General features: G+C 40.2%; 1 protein-coding gene and 1 long non-coding RNA gene across 4 annotated transcripts; both read right to left on the reverse strand.

Annotated features, from left to right (window-relative positions):
* Positions 1-61: 61 nt before the first annotated feature.
* On the reverse strand, positions 62-27,299 carry LOC114318700 (tropinone reductase homolog). Of its 3 annotated transcripts, XM_028265632.2 has the most exons (6): positions 27,015-27,200; positions 26,064-26,271; positions 12,183-12,254; positions 10,747-10,963; positions 1,507-1,619; positions 62-433 (listed from the first exon to the last, which is right to left on the reverse strand). In XM_028265632.2, exons 1-6 carry the CDS (start codon positions 27,098-27,100, stop codon positions 251-253), a joined length of 879 nt encoding a protein of 292 aa, XP_028121433.2. In that variant the 5' UTR covers positions 27,101-27,200; the 3' UTR covers positions 62-250. The 3 variants fall into 3 exon arrangements, with proteins under 3 accessions (XP_028121433.2, XP_028121434.2, XP_082775321.1); XM_028265633.2 differs by lacking the exon at positions 12,183-12,254 and having other exon boundaries at positions 27,015-27,299; XM_082919195.1 differs by lacking the exons at positions 62-433; positions 1,507-1,619 and adding an exon at positions 2,183-2,437.
* LOC145822362 (uncharacterized) lies at positions 2,745-10,740 on the reverse strand. Its single transcript, XR_014363527.1, has 2 exons — positions 4,364-10,740; positions 2,745-4,251 (listed from the first exon to the last, which is right to left on the reverse strand). It is a non-coding gene; the product is annotated as an uncharacterized LOC145822362 (long non-coding RNA).

A 27,299-nucleotide genomic window follows, 5' to 3' on the forward strand; every position in this document is an offset into this window, starting at 1 on the left:
TTTGATAGCTATAGCGGCGTTTTTTAAACGCCACTAAAAGCTTAATTTCCAGCAGTGACTCTTGAAGTTGAATCCCTCTAATTTTATTTGATATTTGAAAAAGATGCTGACATTGATAGTAAATCAAGTCTCTGTATTCATACCAACTATTAGATGCATATGCAAATACCTTAATATTTAAACTTAAAAAGATAAGACATTTGAACCGGTATTCGCACCCGATATCCATTCCTGAATTCATATAGCATAACTAGCGCTGAAACCCATTTACAGTAAATCCACCATCAACGCAAATGACCTGACCGGTGATATATGAAGCAGCAGGGAAGCAAAGGAATGCTACTAGTGGTGAAACCTCATTAGCCTCTCCAGCTCGGCCGATAGGAGTACGAGATACTACGCCATTTGTCCATTCCAAATCAAGAGGATTTTGCTGTAAAGAAGAGGATTTTTAACTAATGTGAGAAGGGAGGAACAAAAAAAAAATTCTCAATTAATAAAGAGTTATCGAAATATGTATCCGGTGCAAGCGAGGAATATGTAAAAATAGTATAGTTATTTTCACTTGCAAGCTTATTTGTTTGGTTGTAGTTTAAAACAGCTTATTGACTAACGATGCAATTTGTCTACTATTTTTACATATTTCTCGCTTGCAAGAAAAGTTGATCGTTAATACTTAGAAAAGCATGCTTATTTGTTTGGTTGTAGTTTGAAAGTAAACTATTGACTAAAAAATAAATTTTGCTAAAAAAATCTGTAACTTATGAGCATTACTATTTAAGATCAAAAGTTAAATCCACTTTTGAGTAGGGCAGCAAATGAACCGAGTCGAGCTGAGCTGTGCTGAGCTCGAGCTCGGCTCGTTTACTTATCGAGCTCGTTTATTGAGCTCGAGCTTGGCTCGATAAGAAACTGTGCTCGAGTTCAGCTTGTCTCGTTAACATTAATGAAACTTGAGCTCGGCTCGACTTGACTCAACTCGATAATTTTTTTTTTAATATTATTTATATTATTTAAATAAAAATATTTAAATAAAGAATATTATTTAATATATAAATAATGTAGTTATACAATTATTTATATGTATTTATATATTATTTATATTATATAATATATAAATAATATATTTATTATTATATAATTTAAATATAACTTTATGAGCCGAGCTCGTGCGAGCTTGAGCTTGGCTCGTTTACTAAACGGACTGAGCTGAGCTTGTTCATGAATAGTTCAGTTCATTTGCAGTCCTACTTTTGAAACTCAATGATGTGGTACTCTATTAAAATATCTAAGTCAATTTTGTCTCTCATTTATTTTCTAATCATCAATCAACTATTTTATTGACATATTATTGATTCTAAAAAATAGATTTATAAAATGGACTTATATAATTTTTTTCTTTAACTTATTTAGCAAACCCATTGGAAAAGTCAAAAGAGCCCCTCTAAAATGGGGAGAATAGACTTTGAAATTATATGATTAGGAAAAGTAGATGAAGATTTGTACCTGCACCGCATCAACAAGTGAGGTTTTGATGAGGCCCGGCGCTATTGTGTTAACTCGAATGTTGTCCTTTGCCCACTCGCAAGCCAAGTTTTTTGTGAGTTGATTCATTGCTCCTACAAAAAAACAAAATAAATGAAAAAAAAAAAAAAAGGTGCAATGCATTATACTCTGCGAAATGTGTTCGCTTTTATGTCTCAAAGTTGGCAACAAATTCACTATCCAAATATCTCTGATTCCCTATCTTACTACAAAAAATTAAGTTTTTAGAGACTAAAATTTAGAGATAAAATCATTTTTTAGAGACTAAATAATTTTGTTACGAAAAGTGTCATCATTATATTTTTAGCAATAAAAATTAGACATTAGTGATAAATTATTATCCTTTTGGGACCAAATTTTTTATCTCAAAAAATAAACTATTTTGAAACCAAATTATTTTGTTCCTAAAAGTCTATTTATTAGTGACAATTTCAAAATTTCGTCGTTAAATGCCCTATTTTTGGAATTTTCCTTATAGAAGGGTGTTATATGCCTGGGAATTGATTGCAGAAAACAGATTTTTTAATATCTTATCGTCAGCGTCTCCCCTGTGTCAAGACAATGTCAACTGTTAAGTTTGGGGAACTACCTTTGCAGGCTCTAGCTCTTTCTCTGTGTCTATCCTTTACTTCTACAACAGCTCCCTTCTTGGCCCTCATCTCAGTATCAACAAGTTTGTTTTGAATAAGGCATTACCCCCCAAAGTTCTCCTTTCTGGTTGGCTTGCCTAGAAAAACAGAATTAAAATAACATAGTATTTGCATAGACTTGGCATATTAGGTAGCAGCGTTTCCTCGCTTTGCCCTTTCTGCAGCTCCGAAGTTGAATCTGCAGTTTATGTCCTGCTTCACTCCCATTGCTCCTGGTTCATCTGGTCTTCTGTGCTCTAGGACTGGGGGTTTCATTGGTGCAGTCAAGAATCAGTGGAAGGACTTTTCAACTGGTGGTTGGATGGAAAATTTAAGGGCCTTCAAAAGAAAATCTGGACAGCTATTCCCCTAGTGGTTCTTTGGTTTCTTTGGAAACAACGTAATGAGTGTGTCTTCTCTTCGGTCCAACCTAACTCCTCTGGTCTGAGTGAGCTCATCAAAATTAGAACAGCTCTTTGGCTCAAAGCATCTATAAAGGATTTTCCATTCTTAGTTGATGACTTTGTGTTCTAGTGGAGTCAAATCGGAGGAATTTAATGGGGATGGTCATTTGTTTTGGTTGGAATGCAGAGTAGTGGTAATCTACTCATTTTGATTGTTTTGGCTGCCGTTTGTTGTGTTCACAAGCACATAGCTGGGATGTAGAGTGATGGTAATCAATTTATTTTGATTGTTATGGCTACTATGTATAATCTGGTTGTTAAAGGTTTAGGTAAAATCTGGTTGCTAAAGGCTTGATGAGCATTAATCTGCTTGCCGTTTAGAAGATTGTTTTTTCTCTGCAATGGCTGCATCTAGATTGTTTTTGTTCACTGCAGTTTTGCTGAGCTGTTTGTTTTGGCTTCTGTTGATGGGTGGATCATCCAACAAGTTGTTTTTGTTTTGCTTTTTGTGTTGGTTTCTCACCAGCTTGGAACTTGGAGCTTGAACTAGCTTCAAGCTCCTCTTTATTGATGTACTCTATCATACTTAGTATGTTTCTTATTAATAAAGATTTATTTTGCTGATAAAAAAAAAAAAAAAAAAACTTTATTTTTTACTTTTCAAGACGACCTTTTAGCGACTATTCTCATGACGATGGAAATTGGTCCCTAAATGTCTTTTGTAACAAAATTTTCACTTTTAGAGAGCAAAACATTTAGTCAAAAAAACTCTTATATGTTGTAGCGTCTCAAAATCCCTCTCCATTTTTTTTTAGGCAAATTATGCAAATAGTTCTTCTTGTTTACACATTGTGTTATTTTGATCCCTCTAATTTCAATTTGCTAGATTTTGGCCTCAAATTTTGAATTATGTATTACTTTGGTCCAATTGAAAAATAAAGTTAAGAAATTAGACGGAAAATTTGCACGTGGACAACATGTACAGAGTTTTTAAGGGCAAAAAAGTCAACTTGTTCTCACTCAATTAACTCAATGATTAACCCATCTAACTCAAAGTGAGTTAACTCACTTTCATTTAACTCAATGATATATATATATATATATATATGTACATAGAAGAGAGAGAAAGAGAGAGAGAGAGAGAGAGAGAGAGAGAGAGAGAGAAAAAAAGGGAAATAGCATTGATGGAGTCAACCTAATTCAGGATCGAGCATTGAGCCCAAACCAGCACACCACCGGCGCAAAACGTAACCTCACAATGTCGGGAAAACCAGCAAGGCAGCCATAAATCGGAACCAAAACATAGCCCAAGCCGGAGTAGAACCAAACCAATATCGGAGAAGAGGCAAGGTTACGTTGAAGAAGACAAACTTGCATCGGTCAGCCGCAGGCAAAGCCAAACCCAGCCACACTGTAAATCAGTTCCAGCTGCCAAACCAGTTCAATCTGTGATTCCACTCAGAGTTGGATGAACGCCACTCTCAGCATAGAAGCAGAAGGTGCACTCCATACTCAAACACAACCACAAGACCGGCGTAGACTCACCTTGAATGGAAATTCACGCAACTCCTGTAGCTAAACCCAAGTTTCAGTATACTTACATTGTCGTACACTTCCACCATGACATCCAGACTTGACATCATCTGCAAGCAACCACCGTTACGCCGACAGAACTGAACCAGGAAGTGTACTTCCACCGGTTATGACAACGGATAAACCAAAACATTACACACATTCTGTAAATCAAAACACAAAACATGCAGCGGAAAAATATTTAGATCATACCTTTAGATGATAGAACCTCGTGGGTAAATCACGTGCTTCCAGAGTCTGATAAACCAACCCAGCAGTGAAGTGATATCACAGATTGAATATCACCCACACAAATCACAGTGCAAATGACTTGATCGTTGTTCTTTTGGGAGAGAGTCAGTATATGGGTAAAACTCAGATCATACGTTGTTTCTCTCATAATCACCCATAACCCATATACCAGATATATAATATAATATTATTATCTATCCATAGTAGTTAATGGAGATAATATCTATATCCAGAGTGGTTATCCTAAATAGGTTTGAATTCAATTTCAAAACCTATTTGGATAAGATTCTAATTCAAATTCAAATGGTCATGCCACATGGGTGCCCATTACTAACATCTCCCACTCGCACATGAGTTGGCATGACACTGTCATATCTCTATCTCAATTTTCCAAAAATAAACAATCTCATACTAGCCACTGCACCGTGCGACTGCTGAGAACACCTGCATGTGGGAGCTCTATACTAGAAACTCAAAATGAGCCAGAATAGAGACATCAACCCAAAAAGAACAGAAATAGTGTCTCATATACCCCAGACCCATCTAATTGCACCGGTCATCTCTAATCCCTCAAAAAGAGCATGTTTGACCCTCTCAATTCTTGCAATATATTCACACTCAATTCGCCTCTCATACAAAGCGATGTGAGTTGCCGGCAGTGAATATACAACAGTGGTGTAATACTAGATGATCTTCCCTTTGCACTCATGCCATTTAGTTTAGGATTGACCGCTTTCCCAGTAATGTCCCTTAAGACCGAATCATGCATGACCGCAGGCAACATACCAAAGTGGCAGAACAGCAACCCCTTACCTTATGGCATAGTCAAAAGTCACAAAAGGGTACATAAATGAAAGTCATATCAATAATGACGCGTAAGACTCACACGGTGAGGAAGCAGGGATCCATTCTCTCACCTCATTACTCGGTCGCTAAGCACATATAGTATGAATACATGTTACGGTGGAGTAACTCTTCCATGAAGAGTGACGTCATACTCGATACACCGTACAGATATTAGTCTAGTCGCTTTCTAGCGCCTAACCCGAATTCTCTATTTGCTCACCTTCTAGGCGCCAAATGAGATCTCGCATCTGGCTAATCATAACAGGCACAACATGGAAGGTGGGTACTAACATCCATGTTTGGTCCTTAACACGACATCATCTTGGTTATAACCAAGGCGACATACATAGTGGATGATTTAAGCCTCTCTTGGCTCCAAATAAAAATAAACCACCAGTCTCATCCTTGCTCGCTCCCAAGCGCCAAGGGCGATTGCTCGTGTGAGTGAGCCAATCTTGCCTGCTGACATCATCATCTGCTAATCATTATGACACAAACCATAATAGTGTCAACATCCCATCATCTCAAAATAAGTGATCGATTTTAAAAAAATTGACCACAGCTTGGGCAATTATAGATTCCAAACATAAGCCTTATCAGCACCTCTTGCGATAAGTATATACAACGGAATCCACCATGTACGCCTCACATGAAATGATTTAAGATCACTACCTCTTGCGCAATATCCTCTCTAAAGATATTTTTTGGTGACCAATTTGCGTTCATTCTTAATGCGCCCAACTAGCGCATTGAATCTTACAAGGAGCAAATTAATATGCTTCTAATAAAGCATTTTATCCACAGTCTAATGAGCAAGGTCAATGTCTAAACAACTCAGTTGACCATTTACCAAAGATAACACTTATCATGCCGAATACGCCCACATAGCGTACTTTAGGCTCCCACAACAAAGAAAAAATCAAGGAATATAGGTCATCTGTTTTTCCCAAAGACAATCCGAGGATTCACTTAATAGCTAAGACTCTGGCTTTTACCGATAGGTAGGTCAATGAATTTGCAATTTTGCATCTAGAATCATTCTAGGATATTCTCTATGTAAGTTATCGAAGACAAACCGAGAATTTTCCTAAAACAATCCCTAAGGATCATACATCCGAGCATATAAATACATCACCCATGTCCATCATATCTAAAATAGACGACTGCCCACCCTAGGTGGCGACAACCTTATAAATTCCTGGCTCATAATGACTAAGTAAGGAAAAACTTCTTTTTGACCATTGATCATGCCTCAGTGGTCTTCATCGATCATCGTTGGCCTATCATGGCTTGACGAAATCTAAGAACCACTATTTGGATAACTGTTTTAGGCCGTAAAAGATTTATTAGAGCTAGCAACCTTTTTGCGCTCCTAACTTTTCACCATAAAAGCAGAAGGTAAATCCCTACGGATCTACTTATCCAATTCTCTAACGAGAATGTTGGGTCACAATGTCCACAAATCAATGTTCTGAACTTATGTCAATCATAGCCTAAGTCAAAATAACCTCACTCCCCAGGAGGAAGTCTTCTCATGGTCTACACTTTCCTTAATGGTGCGACTTTTCGGTATCTAGCGAGCCTTATGCGTCAACAATGACTATCCAAATTACGCATAACTTTATAACAGTTTTGCGTCATAATGGAAAGTCAACCAAATTATAAAAAATGGTTAATCCTCAAAGACTTTGTCTTAAACTGCGCAACATTGATCCACTTTCTAAAAATAGGGGACTAGAGCCTTAGGCATTATCCTAGGCTCTTTCAACACAATGAGGCTAAAGAGTCTAATTTCAACACAACGCTCTCACAAGCGATGCGTCAAATTCTTAGAGTCATAACAACGTTGTCAGCCTTGACCTTTTCATTACTATGCTGCAACGTTTGCGCTTAGTGGTAAATGTTATTCAAAACGTTAGCCTAGTAAAGGAATCACACAAAGAAGCACCTCATCCATGTCTCACACTTGAGTGTGGAAACAAAGTGTCCAGACTTAGACAAGTTAGCAATGGTAATAGATTTTACAGCCACTTGGCGCTAATCTTTTCACTTAGTGTTAATAGATTTTGCTGCTACTAAGCGCTAATCTTTTAATCTTCAAGTGATACTTCAACGCACACTATTATAGTGCATGAAATTTTTTGCTCCATCCACTCCCAATAATTGGGTATAGAGCAAAATGCTGCTCATACTGGCTACTCGTCTTACACTTAATGACTAATTTATTTAAGCTCGCATTTCTTGGATGACGTGACTCTTGAATGTTACTTCATCCAATGATGTAACATTATTTACAAGTCAAATTACAAAGTCAATCCGCGCAGATCATTAGTCAAGATCATATACAGATCTATTGAGGGCTTACTAATTTCATAACTCCAAAACTCGCCAACCAAAACTATGTAGCGTGCCGCTAACCATAGCGCACACATTAGTTTTTATTGTGCCAAACAAGGCAACAAAACCACGGCGACTTTGAGTCATGTTTCCTTACTTTGGCTCAATTAAGACTTGACCTAAAGTCTCCAAGACTTTTGCTCATCTAAAGAATGGGATTACAATGTACATATTTGAACATCTCTACTAAGTCTAGATCAACCAAATTAACTTCCATAAGCTACATCAATTTAGAGAGAAATTCGCATTAGGATTAATTTGATTAGCATAATATAATTTTGCCGCAAAAATCTAAATTAAATAGTGACAATATTACACAAGTCGCAAGATCGAAAATCCGCTATGCTCGTAATCATCTCTTGTGCCACAAGTGACAATTATCCAAAATTTAGTTTAATTTATGCGCAAAATATTGGTTTTCGGGAGTTAATCTACAAGGATTTCTCTCAACCGAATAACCTCCCACTGACTATGGCATCTACAAAGCATGATAAATTCCATACAATAGCATCTCAATGTAAATTTACAAACAACTCATGCTATATTTATTTAATGATGGAATTCAAATAAATAAATAAATAATCATGCTCCTCTAATTACAACAAACCCAAAAAAATATACTGTATTTAATATTTAAATTATGTCATAACAGAAAGTATATCATACTGAAATTTTCTGGAATTTTCTGGTATTTTCTGGAATTTTAAATAACTAATAAACACACATAAAATTAGAAATAAAAAAAAATCCAGAAACTGAACAACTGAGACAATATTACCAGTAGCTAGTAAAACATTTCAGAAGTCCACAATAAAAATTTCAACCCCAGAAAATTATTTATGCAATACCAGAATCATTTTAAAGCATAAAAAATGAATTATTAACAGAAAAAATATTTTTTATTTTCGTAAAATTTTCAAAATTTTACAGAAGATATAAAATTTAATTATGAGTCTAAAGGTACCAACCATGCTTAAAACAAAGCTATAACGAATAAATTATGGCCAATTAACGCAATTCAGAATTAAAAACAAACAAACAGAGCCTTAGAGCCAAGCCAGGCGGGAAAAACGGCTCGGCTTGGCTCGCCGCCGCTCAGCGCAACTCGGCGTGAGTCGGCTCAAGGAGCGGCTCAGCGCGGCTCGGCGCGCGACTCAACCCGCGGCTCGGTGCGGCTAGACGCACGGCTCAAACGCGGCTCGGCGCTCGGCTCCAGCACGTGGCGCGCGTGCGAGGCGCGGACGGCGTGCTCGTGGATAGCACTGCTGACGCGCGCGTGATGGCGCGTGCAGGTGCGTCAGCAGGGCATCCGGCACGTGGGAGCGCGTGGCTGCGCGTGGGACACGTGGAAAACGGCTCACGACGTCAGGTGGCGCGTGGTCTGCACGCGCCGCCTTCCAGGGTGTTTTCTGGTCCGATTTTTGTACTGCCGAACTCCTTTTTCCAAAATAAAATCATTTATGGTCTTAAAAAAGACATTAATGATCATAAAAATGAAATATTTTGGATCTCTACCTCTTTTATAAATATACACATGATAAAAGAAAGCACGAAAATACCCATACATGGCTCTGATACCAATGCAAATCAAAACACAAAACATGCAGCGGAAAAATATTTAGATCATACCTTTAGATGATAGAACCTCGTGGGTAAATCACGTGCTTCCAGAGTCTGATAAACCAACCCAGTAGTGAAGTGATATCACAGATTGAATATCACCCACACAAATCACAGTGCAAATGACTTGATCGTTGTTCTTTTGGGAGAGAGTCAGTATATGGATAAAACTCAGATCATATGTTGTTTCTCTCATAATCACCCATAACCCATATACCAGATATATAATATAATATTATTATCTATCCATATTAGTTAATGGAGATAATATCTATATCCAGAGTGGTTATCCTAAATAGGTTTGAATTCAATTTCAAAACCTATTTGGATAAGATTCTAATTCTAATTCAAATGGTCATGCCACAGTGGCGCCCATTACTAACACATTCATTCACTCAAACAGATGAAAGGTAGTGGAACGGTAGACCACGGTGGTCGGTGGCTCTTCTAAAGGTGAAACCATCGACGAGCGAAGGGTGAGATGGCTCCGGAAGTGTCAATGGGAGCCAACGCTAGTGACAGAGAGTAGAGAGAGACAATCGAAGAAAGCGTGAGAGAAAAGGAAGAGGAGTGGCGGAGGTGGTGGTCCTGGACCCTGCGAGGTTCCATCACCCGCCGTTGTCGCCATGGAAGAAAGCATCGGTGCTCGGTCTCGACTTCTTCAAGGCAATGGTGCTGCTAGGGTTTTAAGAGAGAGAGAGATATAGAGAGGCAGAGAGAGAAGCGTAGGAAGAAGCTGAAAGGGAAATGGAAAGCAAGATGTCTATTGTACCCTTGGAAACCAATCACATGTCATTCACGTACAAATTTTCCGTCCAATTTCTTAATTTTCATTTTCAATTGGACCAAAATGATACAAACTTCAAAATTTAAGGTCAAAATTGAGCAAATTGAAATTAGAGGGACCAAAATGACACAATATGTAAACTATAGAGACTATTTGCATAATTTGCCCCTTTTTTTTTGATAAAATTATACAGGTAGTCCCTATATTTTATTTCTTGTGTTATTTTGATCCTTACACCTTCAATTGGCTCAATTTTGATCCTTAATTTAAGATTTTGTATCGATTAGGTCAAATTGATAATACCGTTAGTATTTTTTAAGAAAATTTATCACTAAATTAGTTGAGCTTAACTCACTGAATTGAGTAAATTTATAATTTTACCCATAAAAATATGACAAATGACACTTTTTTCTCATTTTTCATAAAAAAAATTGTTAAGAATTGTAATCAATTGGACCAAAATAAAACACAAAGTCATAAATTTAGGGTCAATTGAGCTAAAAGAAATTATAGAGACTAAAATAACACAATGTCCAAAACAACGTGGTTTCAGAGTGTGTTTAAAATAAAATAAAAAATTACATGATATTTTGATGTTATATTTATATATATATATATATATATATATTTTAAATTCAAGCTGTTTAATTATGTAATTTGCTGACCTTGGCAAAAAGCACAGTAAAATCATTACCTTTAGAAGCTGCATAGATAGAAATTCGTGGCAGACTGACCACACCAGCAACAGAAGAGTTGAACACAATGCTTCCCTTTCCTGATGCCTTCAAGAGGGGATGTGCAAGTTGACATAGATGATAAGAAGCCTCAAAATTGGTACCCATCACAATGTTGTAATCTTCAACAGTGAATTCTATTGCTTCTTTTGCTATTGATGTTCCAGCATTGTTAACCTAACCCAAAGACCAATCACAAAAAAAATAAAATAAAAATTTGTTACATATGTTAACAAATCAAAAAAAGAAACACAGAAAATGAAGCCCTTTTAACTATTTTATGTCAAGAATTTTGATTTGTGTTTGGAAACTAGGATAGTTGAGAAAACTATAAACGAGATTGGGTTTGGGATCATTATTTTTTTTTTTTGTATTTATAATCGAGTGTCAAAGTTAACTTGAACAGACCTTGACAAATTTCAAAATAGTATATATATTTTTTTGATAATCGGGTGTTCGAGCCAGCTTATAGGCACCTCGACTAAATCCTGGGATCCTGAAGTTAACAATTGAATAAGCCTCTGGTGTCTCTAAGGTTTGGAATGTTTGGCTTTTGTGGGTTTTGAACTTGCAGCCTCTTAGATGATAAACCCTATGGTTGCTTTCTCCATCCACTAAGCCAATGCTAGAAAATAATTTTTTTTTCAGGAGCTTTAATTTGAAATTAAAGTGAAATCCAAACGCCGGTTGAGGTGGGTCTAAGTGAGGTTATATTCTCTCAAGTGAAAAGATTACATATAAAAATAATGAGCCGAAACCATTGAATTGTGAATGAGAATTGTCTCATAAAATGAGCATCAATAAAAGTTGAGCTTAGATTTGGACTTAGTCTTGGTTTGGACTGGGCCTAAGTTTGCACTTGTGCATGTACTGGGTTTGGTCTTAGTCTTGGACTTGAACTTCGTCTTGGGCTTGGACTGCACTGAGTTGTGTTAGGCTTAATTTATGCATGTGTTTGAGATTGGGCTTGGATTAGATTGTGACCAACATCTATATCTACTTTGCGACCCATTTAGTTGGTTTATTCAAATATCATTATATACATATTCATTTGTATATATTATGCACATGTGATGTTTAGACTTTTCTAACTCTCTTTCTTTGATGATGGAGTTGATGACCATATTAGTGGCCATAAATTTTTAATCTTTGTAATTGTAGCCCTAATGCCTAGGGTTGATAGCCTTGATTAATGGTAATTTGATAACCCTATTGATGTTAGCCTTCTTGGCTAAAGCTCTCTCCTACTAGTGTAAATAAAGACCTTTCCCCTCTAACTTAGTAGGTTGTTTTTAGAGATTTTTTTGTGATGAAAAATGAGATGGTATTTTGAGATAATAAAGTTGGACATGGTTTTTATACCAATGAAAATTTTGCCTATCTTCTTTTTGCTTACCCATTTTTTGGTTCTTGTCAGAGAGAGAGTGCTATCCTTGTCAAGTTCGCCGAAACTATTTAGAAAGTCCTTCTGCATGAGTTGGTTTCGACCATCGTATCATAAGAGACAGATGCCAGAGTACCTCTAATTCCCATTGGGAGGCAGTAAATCAATTTTAAGAAAACTATGGTATCATCTGTTTGGTAACGTTTACGTTTTCAGTTTATATTTACAAAAATTTTATAAACTGATTTTTGTTTATTTTTTGAAAAACATAAACTACAAACGCGTTTGGTAAGTGACAAAATGTTTAAAAAATTTTAAAAATATAAAAAAAAGTGAGAAATAGTAAGTGGTGGCAAGTGGCAGCGAAAGACGGTGGTAGAAAGTGGTGACGGTGGGTAGCGGGTGGTGGTGGGTGGTGGCGGGTGGGTGGGTGACGGTAGTGGGTGGTAGCGAGTGGGTGGTGGGTGGTGGCGGGTGGCGGGTGGCGGATGGGTGGGGATGGCGGGTAGATGGCAGGTGGTGGTGGTAGGTAGGTAGGTGGGTGACGGTGGCAGGTGGTGGGTGGTAGTGGTGGTGGTGCCGGGTAGTGGTGGGTAGTGGCAGGTGGGTGGTGGTGGCGGGTGGGTGGCGGGTAGTGATGGTGGATGGGTGGGTGACGGTGGCGGGTGGTAGATGGTAGCGAGTGGGTGGTGGTGGTGGCGGATGGTGGGTGGTGGGTGATGGTAGTGGTGGTGGTGGTTGTGGGTGGTGGGTGGTGGTGGCGGGTGGATGATGGTGGTGGTGGTGGTGGTGGTGGTGGTGGTGGTGGTGGTGGGTGGCAGGTGGTGGTGGCGGGTGGGTGGTTGGTGGTAGGTGGTGGTGGATGGCCGGTGGTGGATGGTGGTGGCAGGTGGGTGGTGAGTGGTGGTGGCAAGTAGGTGGCGGGTGGTGGTGGCGGGCGTTGGATGGTAGTGGTGGGTAGCAGGTAGTGAGTGGTGGCGGGTGGATGGTAGGTAGGTAGGTGGTGGTGGTGATGGTAGTGGCGAGTGGGTGGCAGGTGGGTGGTGAGTGGTGGTGGCAGGTGGTGGGGGGTGGGGGGTGGGTGGTGGTGGTGAAAGACGGTAGTGGAAAATGGTGGCGAGTTGTGGATGGTGTTGGGTGGTAAAAAAAAAAAACTAAAAATTCAAAACGGAAACACATTTTTTGAGATTACATTTTTTGGCCAAATTTATAAACTGAGACCACTGATTTATAAATCAAAAATTTTACCAAACAAGTTTTTATTTGAGTTTTTTAAATTTTTGTAAATATAAACAAAAAACTGAAAACGTTAGTCTTACCAAACGGCACCATAAGTTTTGGTTTGCATCTCTTATCTTTTGTTCTTCAAACTTTTAGATATAAACTATTTCTTGTATATTATTTTGTATGTCTATGTGGATCCATCTTGTAATATGTTTAATGATTTCTATATTTTTAGTTTTGTAGTTTTTACTGTATTTCATTCTTTAATTAAAAAAAAATTATTTTGTCATTTCTATTTAATTTATCTTATATATTTTTCTAGTATTATTATAAAAAATTACTAACAGCCAAATCCCTTGGAATTTTCACAACAATATATGTGTGGGTAATTTTCTGACCATACTGTCTGCCTAGTAATCAGTTGGAGAGCACCGGCAGAATAGATGGCTTCAGCAAACCTGTAACAGAAAGAAAAGGCTCCGGCGGTGGTTCTTCCACCCGGGGGCACTCCGACGATCAAGTCAATCCTAGATTGTGTACCTTAGACCCACGGGGGTGCCTCTCTTTTATAGCCAACTCAATCCTAGTCTCACTAGAAGCCTGACTTCTATGGACTCCAATTCAATACTTACTTTGGACTCTTCAAGAGATAAAAATTAACTCCCTAAGAGCTTTATCCTTATCTTGGCTAAATCTTCTCTTTACTCTAGGACTCTTGTCCCTTATCCGCTTATCTCGGATTCCGATATCTTCGGAGATCACCTCGGTTTCGCCAAAGATAACCTCGGCATAACTACCACGACACGTGGCACCTCGGTTGACACGTCGGCATCACCATGCCACGTGTTGGTATTCAGAAAATACATCCCCACAACTGCCCCCTAGGTTCTATTACCTCGGCATTCTGAGGTGATGGAACCTATATCTATATTTTCTTCTATTACCTCGGCGTAAGAACTCTTCGGCCGAGATTGTCAAGCCGATATGTCTTGTTGTCAAGAATCAAGAACTCGAATGAACTTTCCCACGCGCATGAGTTGTCATGCATTACTTCTCAACCATTTTACTTACGCGTCTCTACCTTATTGCTCCGTGCCTGCGACGCGCTTATTAGCCGTCTTAATCTGTCTGCGCCGTCTGACGCATGCGGTTTTCCAGGCGCAATAATTGCCTTATTTTGCCGCCGTTTTACATTTTCAACAATGATACTATCTTTTGCTTTCGTCTGTTCACTTTTACATCTAAGTTCTTTTTCTTTTTTCTCTCTCTAAAACTTTTTCTCTCGAGTCCGCCATTGCTGAAGCTCCAAGCTCTGTATCTGTCTTCCTGGTGGAACTTTCGTTGTTCTGCCACATCTGTAACTACCGACTGACTTCGGCAGTTTTCACATCGGCTTCATTCTTTTCGGTAAGCAACTGTTCCTTCTGATTTCAATTTTCGATCATTTCTGGAATCTCCTGTTATTACTGCCTTGTTCAAATATCTATTTTGTGAATCATACACTTGAATGTGTTTACTCCTTGATTTGGCCCTTGCCTATATCTTGAACACACGCACCGTTGCACTACTCCACTGTATTTTTGCTACTGATCTTGGTCCTTTATTTCTTGTATACTTCATGTTCTTGATAGCCCATTCCTGTTCTTGTTTCTGAAATTTCGCATTTGTTTTCTGTTTTTTGTGTCTTTGCCAGATCGCTGCCTTCGATTTTTTGCTTTCAATCTTTGCCTTTATAGATTTAGGTTTGGGATTTGTCTATAGAACCTGTCAATTCTTAGGAAAAAACTGAAACAATCCTTACCAGTATATACCTAGGGTTTCGCCGAGGTCCTGATAACCCCTTAAGAGCATCTTCTTTCTGAAACCTAGCCTTATGATTTTAGGCTGACGTCATGGGTATGTGGAGACATAGGGTAGACACCCCGACCAAACTTGAGTACTTTAGGCAAAAGTTCTCTATTCCTGCCGATGTCCATCTAAGGTTGGCTCTAGATAACGACTCCATCATGCCCACAGATGATTCAATGCCCTTTCCCATAGTAGCTTTTACTGAGTGCGGACTCCGGCTCCCACTTAACATTCTCTTTCACGAAATTCTTCACTTTTACAAGTTGAACCCTATGCCACTTGCCATAAACTCTTATTGAGTGATCAATGGCATCATAGCTTTAGCTAGGCAGGAGAACGCTAGGATCACCCTGGCCGACATTCAGTACTGTTATACCATGTGCCCCCTTAACCTGAAGGAAAAAGGCTTCGTTTATTATCTTAAGCCGAGGTCGACAGAATACAAAATCGTAGCCGACCTCCCAGACTCCAACAAGGGGGCTAGAGATGACTATATTATTGCTTCGGGAAATTGGGAGTTTGGCACAGACGAGGACACCCATCTCTACCCTCTTCCCCGATCAGTTAAAGAGGGCAAGGGTAAGAGTCTAGCGTCAATATTTTAGTTGTTGTTGTTTAAGTCTTCAATATTTTATTTGTTTCTTTTTGCAGACGTTCGCAAGCCAGTGAAAGACTTTCGCCAATCTTACGTTCCTAGCAAGGACCTGAAAAAGCTCCTGGACTTGCCTATCCACAAAACAAAAGCACATCTTCTTCTAAACTTTATTCCTACGTACAAATCCACTATGCCCGACGTTCCGAAGAAGAAGAAGAATAGTCTTTCTCCACCTTTTGCCACAACTCTTCCCACTGCTTCCACATCACGAGCAGACCAAGGATCCACTTCTGACCCAGCTGATCTGCCATCTACTTCAGCCCCATACTTAATCCCAATACTAGAAAGAAAACGTCGGCGACGACTTGTCAAGACTGCTGAGATGGGTCGCCCGAAGCCTGTTGCTGTTGATCTCTTAGCCAACCTACCTGCCGACGTTGATGCTGTTCCAACTCAATCCATGCCCCCACCAAAGCCAAAAAGAATAAAAAAGGCTCAGCCCAAGGCTAAAGCCACTGTAGTTGAGACTGAAGATACTCTGCCAGTTTCACAATTGGCTGGGAGTAAGAAGACTTCTTCTGCTCCTGCAAAAAGGTCTGCTGAAACCCAACCCTCTGAGTCCACACAATCAAAGAAGCCGAGGTCATCGTCTGCGACGACCTCGGGTTCCAGAATACCAAAAGTCCCCTGGACACCTGAGATTACTCTAGAAGATAAGCATGTCCTTGCCAGTGACAGCGCCGATGATATAAATGTCGGCGTGGTACTCAGTACTGCTCTACTCCTCCCAGGCGATCTTGAGCAGAATGCCAAGATGAGTGAGTATGAGAACCACGCCTTAATGCTCCAGCACTCAGTTCAAGTAGGTGTTCCTGCTTTTTGACTTTCTTTCTGTTTCATACTTAAAATATTTTCTAACACTTCTGTTTTTTTTTTTTTTTTTTAGGCCATCCAGCATGCTCATTCGTTTTCAGTGCAATCTTTTAAGAACCGGGAAAGGATGACCGAGATGAAGAAGGAGTTTTCTGCCCTGTAGAAGACCAACAAAGGTCTTCAACTAAAAATGAAGAAGCTAGAAGACTAGGCCGAGGCTGCAACTAAGGCCCAACAGATAGCCGAGGAAAAAGCTGAATTAGCCGAGGCTATAAGGAAGGTCGCTGAAGCAGAGAAGATAGAGGCCGAGGACAGAAAGGCCCAAGCCGAAAAGGAACTGCAGGAGGCCCTGGCCACCAAGGATGCTGAAATTAAGGAAGCCGACGAAAAGGCATACGCCCAGGGTATGGCTGACGTTACTGAAGAATACAAACTTCAGGTCAGGCAGGCATGCAACAGGGGCTTCTCCCTTGGTTGGATGTCCTTGATAAAGAAACTTGATCTTCCTGCCGATTCACCCTTCCGCAATGTCGATGCTATCCCTCTTCCCTTCCCACCACCTCCACCTCCAAGTCAACCTGAGGATGCTTCTGAATCTGAGGATGAAGATGAAGGTGAGGACAAGGATGAGGCTGAAGTTTTGGTAAGGAAATCCAGGGAGGCCGTTGGGGCTAAGTCTCCTTCTTTGAATGAGCAGGTCTTGGACCTGACTCAAGATGATGATAATGATGCAGTTGCCAAGGAAGCTACCCCGGAGCAAGGTTCGTCCGACTTTCCTCAGGTCAACAAGAGTATTGACGAAACCCTTGCTTAGATTGATGCCGAAATTGCTGCAGATAAGGAAGCCGAGGTATCTCTTCAGGAGACTTCTGAGGTTGAGATCCAGCCAGATGCTGATGTTGAAAAGTCTTAACTTTCATGTCTTTTCTTTTGCACCCTTGTACTTTGTTTTGTTTTCTGGACAATATAAGCTTCCCTTTTATGGCCGATGTCCCTTTCTTTGTTACTTCGAAACAATTTACTTCTGGTAGGCCGTAGTGCCTTCTTTTGTATACAATTGCAACTGTTTTTCTATGGATGCTTCAATCTTTTAATTTCTCTTGATTTGCTTCATGGTTCTATACTTAGAATATTTTCATATCTTGCCACCTTTGTGCAATCTTCTCGGGGTCACATATCTCGGGTATAATAACTACAAGCTTTACTTCGGCAAGATACTGACCTGCAAACTTTTCATAAATTTCAACAAGTGTAAAACATATGTTATTCAATGTCAAGTTTGCGAATGTTTCTCAATGTTTCAATCAAGTGTTTAGACAGTGATCTTAGTCTAAACTACTTGTAAATTGCTATAAATTTCAACAAGTGTTATCACATACTGTAAACTTTTCTCAAGTTATAACAAGTATTTAAGCAATGATCTACTTGTAAATTGCTACAAATTTCAACAAGTGTTTAAACAATATACTTAGCTTTTTAATCAACCTGTAAATTGCTGCAAATTTCAACGGATGATCATATATCGGCTTAACGTCATCTTGTAAATTGCTACAAATTTCAACAAGTGTTAAGCATCTTCTTCGGGTTAACCAACTTGTAAATTTCTACAAGTGTTTAACCAATAACCTCGGCTTTACTTCGGCTTGTAAATTGCTACAAATTTTAACAAGCGAAGAAAAACAGTAATCTCGGCTTGACTTCAACTTGTAAATTGTTACAAATTTCAACAAGTGAAGAGAAACAATAATCTCGGCTTAACTTCAACTTGTAAATTGCTACAAATTTCAACAAGTGAAGATAAGGAATCAGCTTAACTCCAACTTGTAAATTGCTACAAATTTCAACAAGTGAATTAAGGAATAATCTCGGCTTAACTTCGACTTGTAAATTGCTACAAATTTCAACAAGTGAAGATAAGGAATCAACTTAACTCCAACTTATAAATTGCTACAAATTTCAACAAGTGAAGATAAGGAATCAGCTTAACTCCAACTTGTAAATTGCTACAAATTTCAACAAGTGAATTAAGGAATAACCTCGGCTTAACTTCAACTTGTAAATTGCTACAAATTTCAACAAGTGAAGATAAGAAATCAGCTTAACTCCAACTTGTAAATTGCTACAAATTTCAACAAGTGAATTAAGGAATAGTCTATGTCTTCTCTCTGCCCCCAATGTAAACCTGAGTTCTACTTGGGTTCTCATTATTCATGTCTCCAAAAACACCAATATGTAATTTTATCAATCATATGTGTTTTAAAGAAAAAAGAGAAAAGATTTTATTGATGACATCGGCCAAAAATACTGCACATCTAATGATAGAAGAATTTCAAATTACAAGTGTTCCAAGGTCTTGGCAGTGCTTTGCCCTCGTTATCTTCAAGCTGATAAGCTCCATTGCCTAATACCGAAGTAATTCTGTAGGATCCTTCCCAGTTTGGGCCAAGCTTGCCCTCTCTGGGATCTTTCTTGTTGCCGACGACTTTTCTCAGGACTAGGTCGCCGACCTGAAAATCTCTTGGATTGACCTTCTTGTTGTAAGCTCTAGCAAGCTATTGCTGGTATACTGCGAGCTGTATTACAGCTTTCTCTCTTCGTTCTTCCAAAAGATCCAGATCTCGGGCTAAGAGTATGTTATTGGTGCCATTCTCTACTCCCTGGGTTCTGATCCCTGGGATGCCGATCTCCAATGGGATGACTGCTTCTGTGCCATAAGCCATGGCAAAAGGGGATTCCCCTGTTGATCTTCTCGGCGTAGTTCGATATGCCCAAAGTACGTTGGGCAACTCGTCTACCCACTTTCTTTTTGCTGCTTGCAGCCTCTTCTTTATTCCATCCAAAATTACTTTGTTGGATGCTTCTGCTTGCCCATTGCTTTGGGGAAAACTTGGTGTTGAAAAGTAATTCTTGATCTTGAATTTCGCCCAAAAGTTATTGATGAGTTTACTGTCAAACTGTGTTCCGTTGTCGGCAACTATTGCTCTTGGAATCCCAAATCTGGTGATGATGTTTCTCCATATAAAGTTCTTAACGTCCACATCTCAGATTTTGGCAAGAGGTTCTGCCTCTATCCACTTCGTAAAGTAATTTGTTGCCACCAGCAAGTATTTTCTCTGCCCAGTTGCATGGGGAAGTTGCCCAATAAGATCCATGCCCCATTGGGCAAACGGCCAAGGGCTGGATACTGGGTTCAAGTCAGCAGCTGGCTAATGTATCAAAGGTGCAAACCTTTGGCATTGTTCACACTTCTTTACGTATGCTTCAGCATCCTTCTGTATGTAGGGCCACCAATACCCCTGGGTAATGGCCCTGTGAGCTAATGATCTGCCCCCAGCGTGGCTTCCACAAATCCCTTCATGAATCTCGTATAGAAAATCTTCAACTTGCAAAGGGTGTACGCACCTTAAAAGGGGTCCAGTGAAAGACCTTCTGTAGAGATGGCCCTCTGCTGTCAGACTGAATCTGGCCGACTTCAATCTGATTTTATGTGCTTCCTTATGGTCTTCTGGCAGCTCTCCCTCTTTTAGGAATGCAACGATTGCATCCATCCAGTTTGGTCCCAAGTCCACGCACATTGCTTCTTGCTCTATGCTCTGTGGTTCTATGCTCGGGCCCGACATATAGTCGATCATAATTGTCCTTGTTTTTCCAGTCTGCATTGAACTTGCCAGGTTAGCCAACGCGTCGGTGTGGGTGTTGTCATCTCGGCTAACTTGGAGTAGTCGGCAGTTCTGAAATAGGGCTGCCAATCTGATGACCTCTTTTGCATATGCCGACATCCTTTCGTCCCTGGCTGCAAATTCTCCTATTGACTGGTTAACAATAAGTTGTGAATCACAAAAAACAATTACCTCATCTGTTTCTGCTGCTGCTGCCAATTTTAGCCCTGCAATTAATGCTTCGTATTCCGCTTCATTGTTTGAGGCCTTGAACCCTAAACAGATGGACTGTTCTATTATTTCTCCATCTGGAGATATTAGCAGTACTCTTGCCCCTGCTCCTTGTCGGTTTGAGCTTCCATCGACAAATAGTCTGAAGGAGTCGCCGATGTAGATGCTGCAGGGTCTGAGTTTTTCCTTCCTTTGCTCTTTTGCCTTTGGCTGGGATTCTCCTTGCTTGCTGGGTCAATGCTCATCCTGGCTCAACGGAGCCCGACGTTCGATGGTTTCGGGCGTGAATTCTGCCACGAAGTCGGCCAAAACTTGGCCCTTTATTGCTGTTCTGGGTCTGAACTCCAGGTCATACTGCCCCAAGGCAACTGCCCATTTTGCTATTCTTCCTGTTAAGTCTCTTTGTTACAGTAAGGACTTCAGTGGGTACTCTGTTAGGACCACAATCTTGTGCGCCTGAAAGTAATGGTTCAACTTCTTTGAAGCCATCACTAAGGCTAGCATTAATTTCTCCAGTGGTAGATACCTTGTTTCTGCATCAGCCAAGGTTTTGCTTACATAGTAAACAGCCTTTTGCTCCCCTTTTTCTTCTCGGATTAGTACTGCACTGACTGCGTGTTCTGAAACTGCCATGTACAAAAATAGTTTTTCCCCTGGTTTTGGATTAGAAAGAACCGGAGTTGTGGTCAAGTACTTCTTCAGGTCAGTCAAAGCGGCTTCGCATTCTTCTGTCCACAGAAAGTCTGTGGCTCTTTTCACCAAGTTAAAGAAGGGTCTGCACTTATCTGAGCTTCTGCTGATGAATCTGTTTAGGGCTGCGGCCCTTCCAGTAAGCATCTGAACCTGTTTTGCTGACGTCGGGCTCTGCAGCTCTAAGATGGCCTTGATTTGGTCTGAACTGGCCTCAATGCCCTTTCTTGTTACCAGATACCCTAAAAACTTACCTGATCCAACTCCAAACGCGCACTTTGATGCGTTGAGTTGGAGCCGGTATGTTTTGAGTATATCAAAGACCTCTTTTAGGTCAGCAAGATGACCCTTAGATTCCTTGGTCTTCACGACCATGTCATCGATGTAGACTTCTACCGTTTTGCCAATCAGGTGCTTGAACATCTTTGTTACTAACCTTTGGTAAGTTGGTCCTGCGTTTTTCAACCCAAAAGGCATTACCTTGTAACAGTACAGGCCTTTAGGGGTGATGAACGCGGTCTTCTCCTCATCTGGAGGGTGCATGGAAATCTGGTGGTACCCCTGTATGTATCCAGAAAACTCATCCTTTCATGCCCTGAAGTAGCATCTACGAGCTGGTCAATCTTGGGCAGAGGAAAGCTGTCTTTGGGGCAGGCTTTGTTGAGGCTGGTAAAGTCTACACAAACCCTCCATTTGCCGTTCTTCTTCTTCACCACTACTGTGTTAGACAGCCATGTTGGGTAGTGAACTTCTCGGATGACCCTGGCCTCTAGAAGTCTATCTACTTCTTCCTCTACTGCTTCGACATGCATCTACGTCGGTCTTCTGGCTCGTTGAATCAGAGGTTTTGCCGATCTGTCGACATTTAGTTTGTGGCAAGTGACCTCAGGGTTAATGCCAGGCATTTCGTAAGGTGTCCAGGCGAAAACCTTAATGTTGGTTCTTAGAAAAGTTTCCAACTCTTTCTCCTCTTCTTCGGCTAAGCCTGAGCCGAGAAGAAAGAACCATTCTTCATCCCCATCCTGGACGAGGATTTTCTTTAGTGCCTCTTCGCTCTTCTCGGCTGGTTCTTTGCCGACGTCTTCTAGGACTTCCACGTCCTCATCTTCAATTTCTGCCTTCTTTGGCTCTCGCACGCAGCAGGTAGACTTCATTGCTGTCAAGGAGCAATTTTTTGCCTGCAGTTGATCCCCTCTGACTTCTTCAATCCCATGTTCTGTTGGGAACCGCAATAGTTGATGCAACGTTGAGGGAACTGCCCCCATTGTATGCAACCATGGCCTTCCCAGGATTATGTTATATGGCGAGGGTGTGTCAATTACCATAAATTCTGTCTTGATGTTCTTAGTACCAGCTTGTACTTCCACGCTTGCTGCGCCCAGTGGCCATGTCGGCGTTCCATTGAAACCGGCCATAGGGTTGCTGGATTGTTCCAGGTCGTCAAGATGAAGGCCCAGCTCCTTGTAACATCTGACGTACATGATGTCACAAGAGCTGCCTTGATCTATTAGGATGCGTTTTACTTGGCACTCCCCAACTTGGAGGGATACTACCAAGGCATCATTATGCGGATGCTGGACCATCTCTAGGTCGGCTTTAGTGAAAGTTATCATCGCTCCTTGGCATTCTTCAGGCCGAGGTCTTTTGTGTCCGACCTGGTTCACGTGCTGTAGGTGTTTTACTCTTTGGGTTTCTCCCCGAATGTTGTTTTCGTTCACCTTTGAGTGAATGACATCAACCACCCGTGGTCCTCCTGCCTGTGGTTGTTGTGCTGGGGGAGACGGAGCTGCAGGTGCTTGAGGCAATCTTGCCTGTTCTTCTCTTGTCCTGGCCTCATCAACAAGGTCCCTCAGATGGCCTTGCCTTACTAGGCCTTCTAAGTGTGCTTTTAAGGCTCTGCAACCCTGAGTTGGGTGTCCTTCTTCATTGTGGTAAGTACAGCGCCTACCAACGTTTCTTCCCATAAATTCCCCTAGTGCTCTTGCCGGTGCCCTGAAATAGGGTTGATTTCGTATTTGATCCAGGACTTTATGGACAGGGATTCGGAACATCGTCGTCACTACCTGTTTACCCTTCAATTCTGTTTCTTGTTTGGTCGGCCCGTTGGTACCTCGGCCTCGCTTCGGCGAGCCGTTTCCCTTCTCCTGCTTCATCTCTTTGTTTCCCAACGTATCTTCCTCGGCTCTGGCGCACTTCTCGATTCTCGTCATGAGTTCCTCCATGCTTTTTGGCAATGTTTTCGCCAAAGACTTCCGTAGTGGGCAGTCATCTTTCAGGCCGTTCTTGAAAGACACGACCGCCACTTCTTGGTTGCATTCGGGTATTCGATTGAACACCTCGTAGTACCTCTTCGCGTAGGCCCTAAGGCCTTCTTCCTTGGTGATTCTTAAAGCCATCAGGGCGTCGACCCTCAAGGGCTGTAGTTTGTTCGTTACAAACCTGGCCACAAACATCTCGGCCAGGCCTTCCCATGTCTTTACGCTTCCCTTCGGTAGTTTATGGAACCAATCAGATGCAATTTTCCCAAAGGATGAGGGAAATACTTTGCAGAGCAACGGCTCGTTCCCACTGTATAATGCCATTGAGTTCAAGTATAGTCCAACATGAAAGTTGGGATATGACTTACCATCATAAATTTGGAACCTCGGCATACTGAATCTCTTTGGCGCTTCAAATTTGTCTAGTTCCACCGAGAATGGTGTTCTCGGCTTAACTGGGGAAGTCACCTCGGCTTCAACATTCTGCTGCCTCCTTTTGAGGTAATCCCTCAAGTCTTCTTTACTCCTTCCTGGAGCTCGGCTGTCTCTGGACTTTAATCTTTTTGGCACACTACTTTCGGCCTCGTGGTGGGCCCGTTTCGATCTTTCTCCATGGGTTGTGTCAAAGCAGAGTGCTTGCCCTTGAATATGCCGATGTTCTTTGGGCCCTGGATCCTTCATGCGATGTGTCCTTCGGGACTCTTCTTGCCTCGGCTCCTCTCGTCCGACTTCCCTGGAAGGTCAGTGAGAGTGCCTTCCACTCCTGGTGTGCTGAGGGGCTTCGGGGATTGTTCTTCTTCCTCCCTTCTGGGCATTGGTTGCTAGCATCGGTGTGCCCTGCAGCGGGTATGGTGGCTGCATGACATTATTTTGCATCATGAAGTTGACGACCGACTGTAGGTCCGCCAACTTGTTTGCCAAGTCTTTTACTTCCTCATCCCTCCGTAGGCACCTATCCCTCCATACCTGAAGGTTATCTTCGTTATAGTACTTGCTTTGGTCTGAAGTGTCGTTCTCCTAGCCGACGTCTTTCTCTCTGTGGCCCTAGCCATGAGTTTCTGTGTTGTGGTTGTTTCCTTCAACGTCAAGATCAATTGGTCTGCTACTCCTAACAGGAGTGTCGCCCCCAATGTTTTCCCTCTGTTCGTCACTAGCCATCTATTCTTCTAAGATTCCCACAGACGGCGCCAAATTGTGTGGGTAATTTTCTGACCACACTGCCCGCCTAGTAATCAGTTGGAGAGCACAGGCAGAATAGATGGCTTCAGCAAACCTGTAACAGAAAGAAAAGGCTTCGGCGGTGGTTCTTCCACCCGGGGGCACTCCGACGATCAAGTCAGTATATCTCTCAAAGATAATCAAGTGCTAAACTTATTGCTCAAAACATAAATTGCGTACCTTAGACACACGGGGGTGCCTCTCTTTTATAGCCAACTCAATCCTAGTCTCACTAGAAGCCTGACTTCTATGAACTCCAATTCAATACTTACTTTGGACTCTTCAAGAGATAAAGATAAACTCCCTAAGAGCTTTATCCTTATCTTGGCTAAGTCTTCTCTTTACTCTAGGACTCTTGTCCCTTATCCGCTTATCTCGGATTCCGATATCTTCGGAGATCACCTCGGTTTCGCCAAAGATAACCTCGGCATAACTACCATGACACGTAGCACCTCGGCTGACACGTCGGCGTCACCATGCCACGTGTTGGTATTCAGAAAATACATCCCCACAATATATATAGAAAACAAAAATAAAAAAATAATTAGGTTAATATATTTATTTATTTTCAAAATTGTAATGGGTGGGCAAATAAAACAAATTAACACCATAGAAAAACTAATATCTAGGAAAATCCGGTGGAACGGCCCGTCAAAATTTAAATTTCCGGTTGGTTTTTAGAAGGACAACAACCAAAATATTATATTTATAAGTTTTATTTATTTATTTATTTGAGCATTATTATGAGAAGATAAGTGACCAATATAACATGTGTTACAATAAAAGTTGAAAAATGATGCATTGGCAGATGAAAACCCGACTCTCTCCATTTATTTTCGATACGAGATTTTACAAGTTTATAACCCTTTTAATGGTGTCCGATAAATCCCTCAATTACACTGAAATCGAAAAGTTGAAAAAAATTCAACGGCAGTGTGTGATTGGCTTGAATTGTCAACTAACAAAATCGAAATATTGGGTTGAATGCCAAATTTTCTCTTAATATTATATTATTATTATTAACCTCATTTACTATACAAATTACAAATATTAAAAACTTCTAAAATTATGTTATATCATCTATTAATATTATAGTTAATATATTAATTGGTACATATAACATTATTCTATTTTTTATGATATCCGATAAATCCCTCAATTACACTGAAATCGAAAAGTTGAAAAAATTCAATGGCGGTATGTGATTGGCTTGAAGTGTCAACCAACAAAATTGAAATATTGGGTTCAATGCCAAATTTTCTCTTAATCTGGGCAAACCGATTACTCTTCTACTTACAAGGATGTTAAGCTTTCCGGCAAAGATGGAGGAGACATTTTCCATCAGCTTCTCACGTTGGGATCGCGATAACACATCACATACAGATCCTGTAACCTTAAAGCCCTTGCCTTTCCATTTTAGTAAGCATTCATCTAGCTCGGCCTGTTTACGTGCACATGTATGAACAGCTGCGCCAAATTGTGCTAGTTCTTCTACTATGGCATGCCTATACAAAGAAAAGGAAAAGGAAAAAGAAAATAAAGTAAATCAATTTTGGAGGTATCCAACCTTATTCAAAGGAAATTTCTCTTGAATACATAAATCTAAGCACATAATTTTATCATATTTGTTTTTAAATAAATGAACATGATTTTGAAAGATAAATGTAATAAAATCAAGCGTTTATGATAGTCAAAGTAATCTTTATTTTATTTTATTTTATTTTTTTATATATATAGATTATCTATACTTAAAAATTTATAAAATAAACTGTTTAGATCATTAAAAAAAATTCACAATAAACCTTATAGGATTGGAATATTACAATCCAATTCATTTTCTAGATTGGGAGTTAACTTTTTTCTTAAAAGAAAGCGATGTAAGACAAGCTTACGGCACTTTCAAGAAGTAAATGCAATCCGATAGTATATGTATTGAGGTATAAAGATGAATAGGATGACAGGAGAAACAAACCACACAAACTTGGTTTGTTTTAACTCTAATACCACTCTAATAATCATGTTAGAAATATCAAAATAGAAAATTATATAGAAATTTTCTTTTTAAACTCATTTTCTAGACCCGATAATATGTAAAAGAGATAATTGACTAATGATTAAAGAATATATAAAAGAAAGAGTGCCTTAGATATTCTAATCGACTGCCATATTACTGAATCTAAAAAACACTAGGACCACCTTATGAAAATTTAGTATCAAATTAAAACAAAAGAAATTTGAAATCGCCAACCCTATGCCGCGAGTACCACCAGTGACCAGGGCAGTCATTCCCTTCACAGACCACCTCTCACCACCGGTGATCTCTGGTTGAGCCATGTTTGTCTGTCTTCTTCCTTCCTGCTACTGAATTGCTCTGAAGTTAAAAGTTACTGACATATACAATAGACCAAGATGGCCAAACCTAATTCTGTATTTAAAATCGGAACGAAGATAGCGACATGGCGTTCATAAAAGGACAGCCCAGCACAGAAAGATTGTCTCTTGAGTGCGTGGTTGGGCTGATTGAGCCACGTAA

This window comes from Camellia sinensis, chromosome 3 (assembly GCF_055761805.1).
Source record: "Camellia sinensis isolate YWXY chromosome 3, ASM5576180v1, whole genome shotgun sequence".
In the NCBI taxonomy this organism is placed as follows: Eukaryota; Viridiplantae; Streptophyta; class Magnoliopsida; order Ericales; family Theaceae; genus Camellia; species Camellia sinensis.

Excerpts from the sequence above, each read along its gene's own strand:
- LOC114318700 (XM_028265632.2), bottom strand. The coding sequence starts at position 27,100 with ATGGCTCAACCAGAGATCACCGGTGGTGAGAGGTGGTCTGTGAAGGGA. Across the intron at positions 1,620-10,746 it reads TATCTATGCAGCTTCTAAAG|GAGCAATGAATCAACTCACA; the intron begins GTAATGATTTTA and ends GTTTTTTTGTAG. Across the intron at positions 434-1,506 it reads CACTTGTTGATGCGGTGCAG|CAAAATCCTCTTGATTTGGA; the intron begins GTACAAATCTTC and ends TCTTCTTTACAG.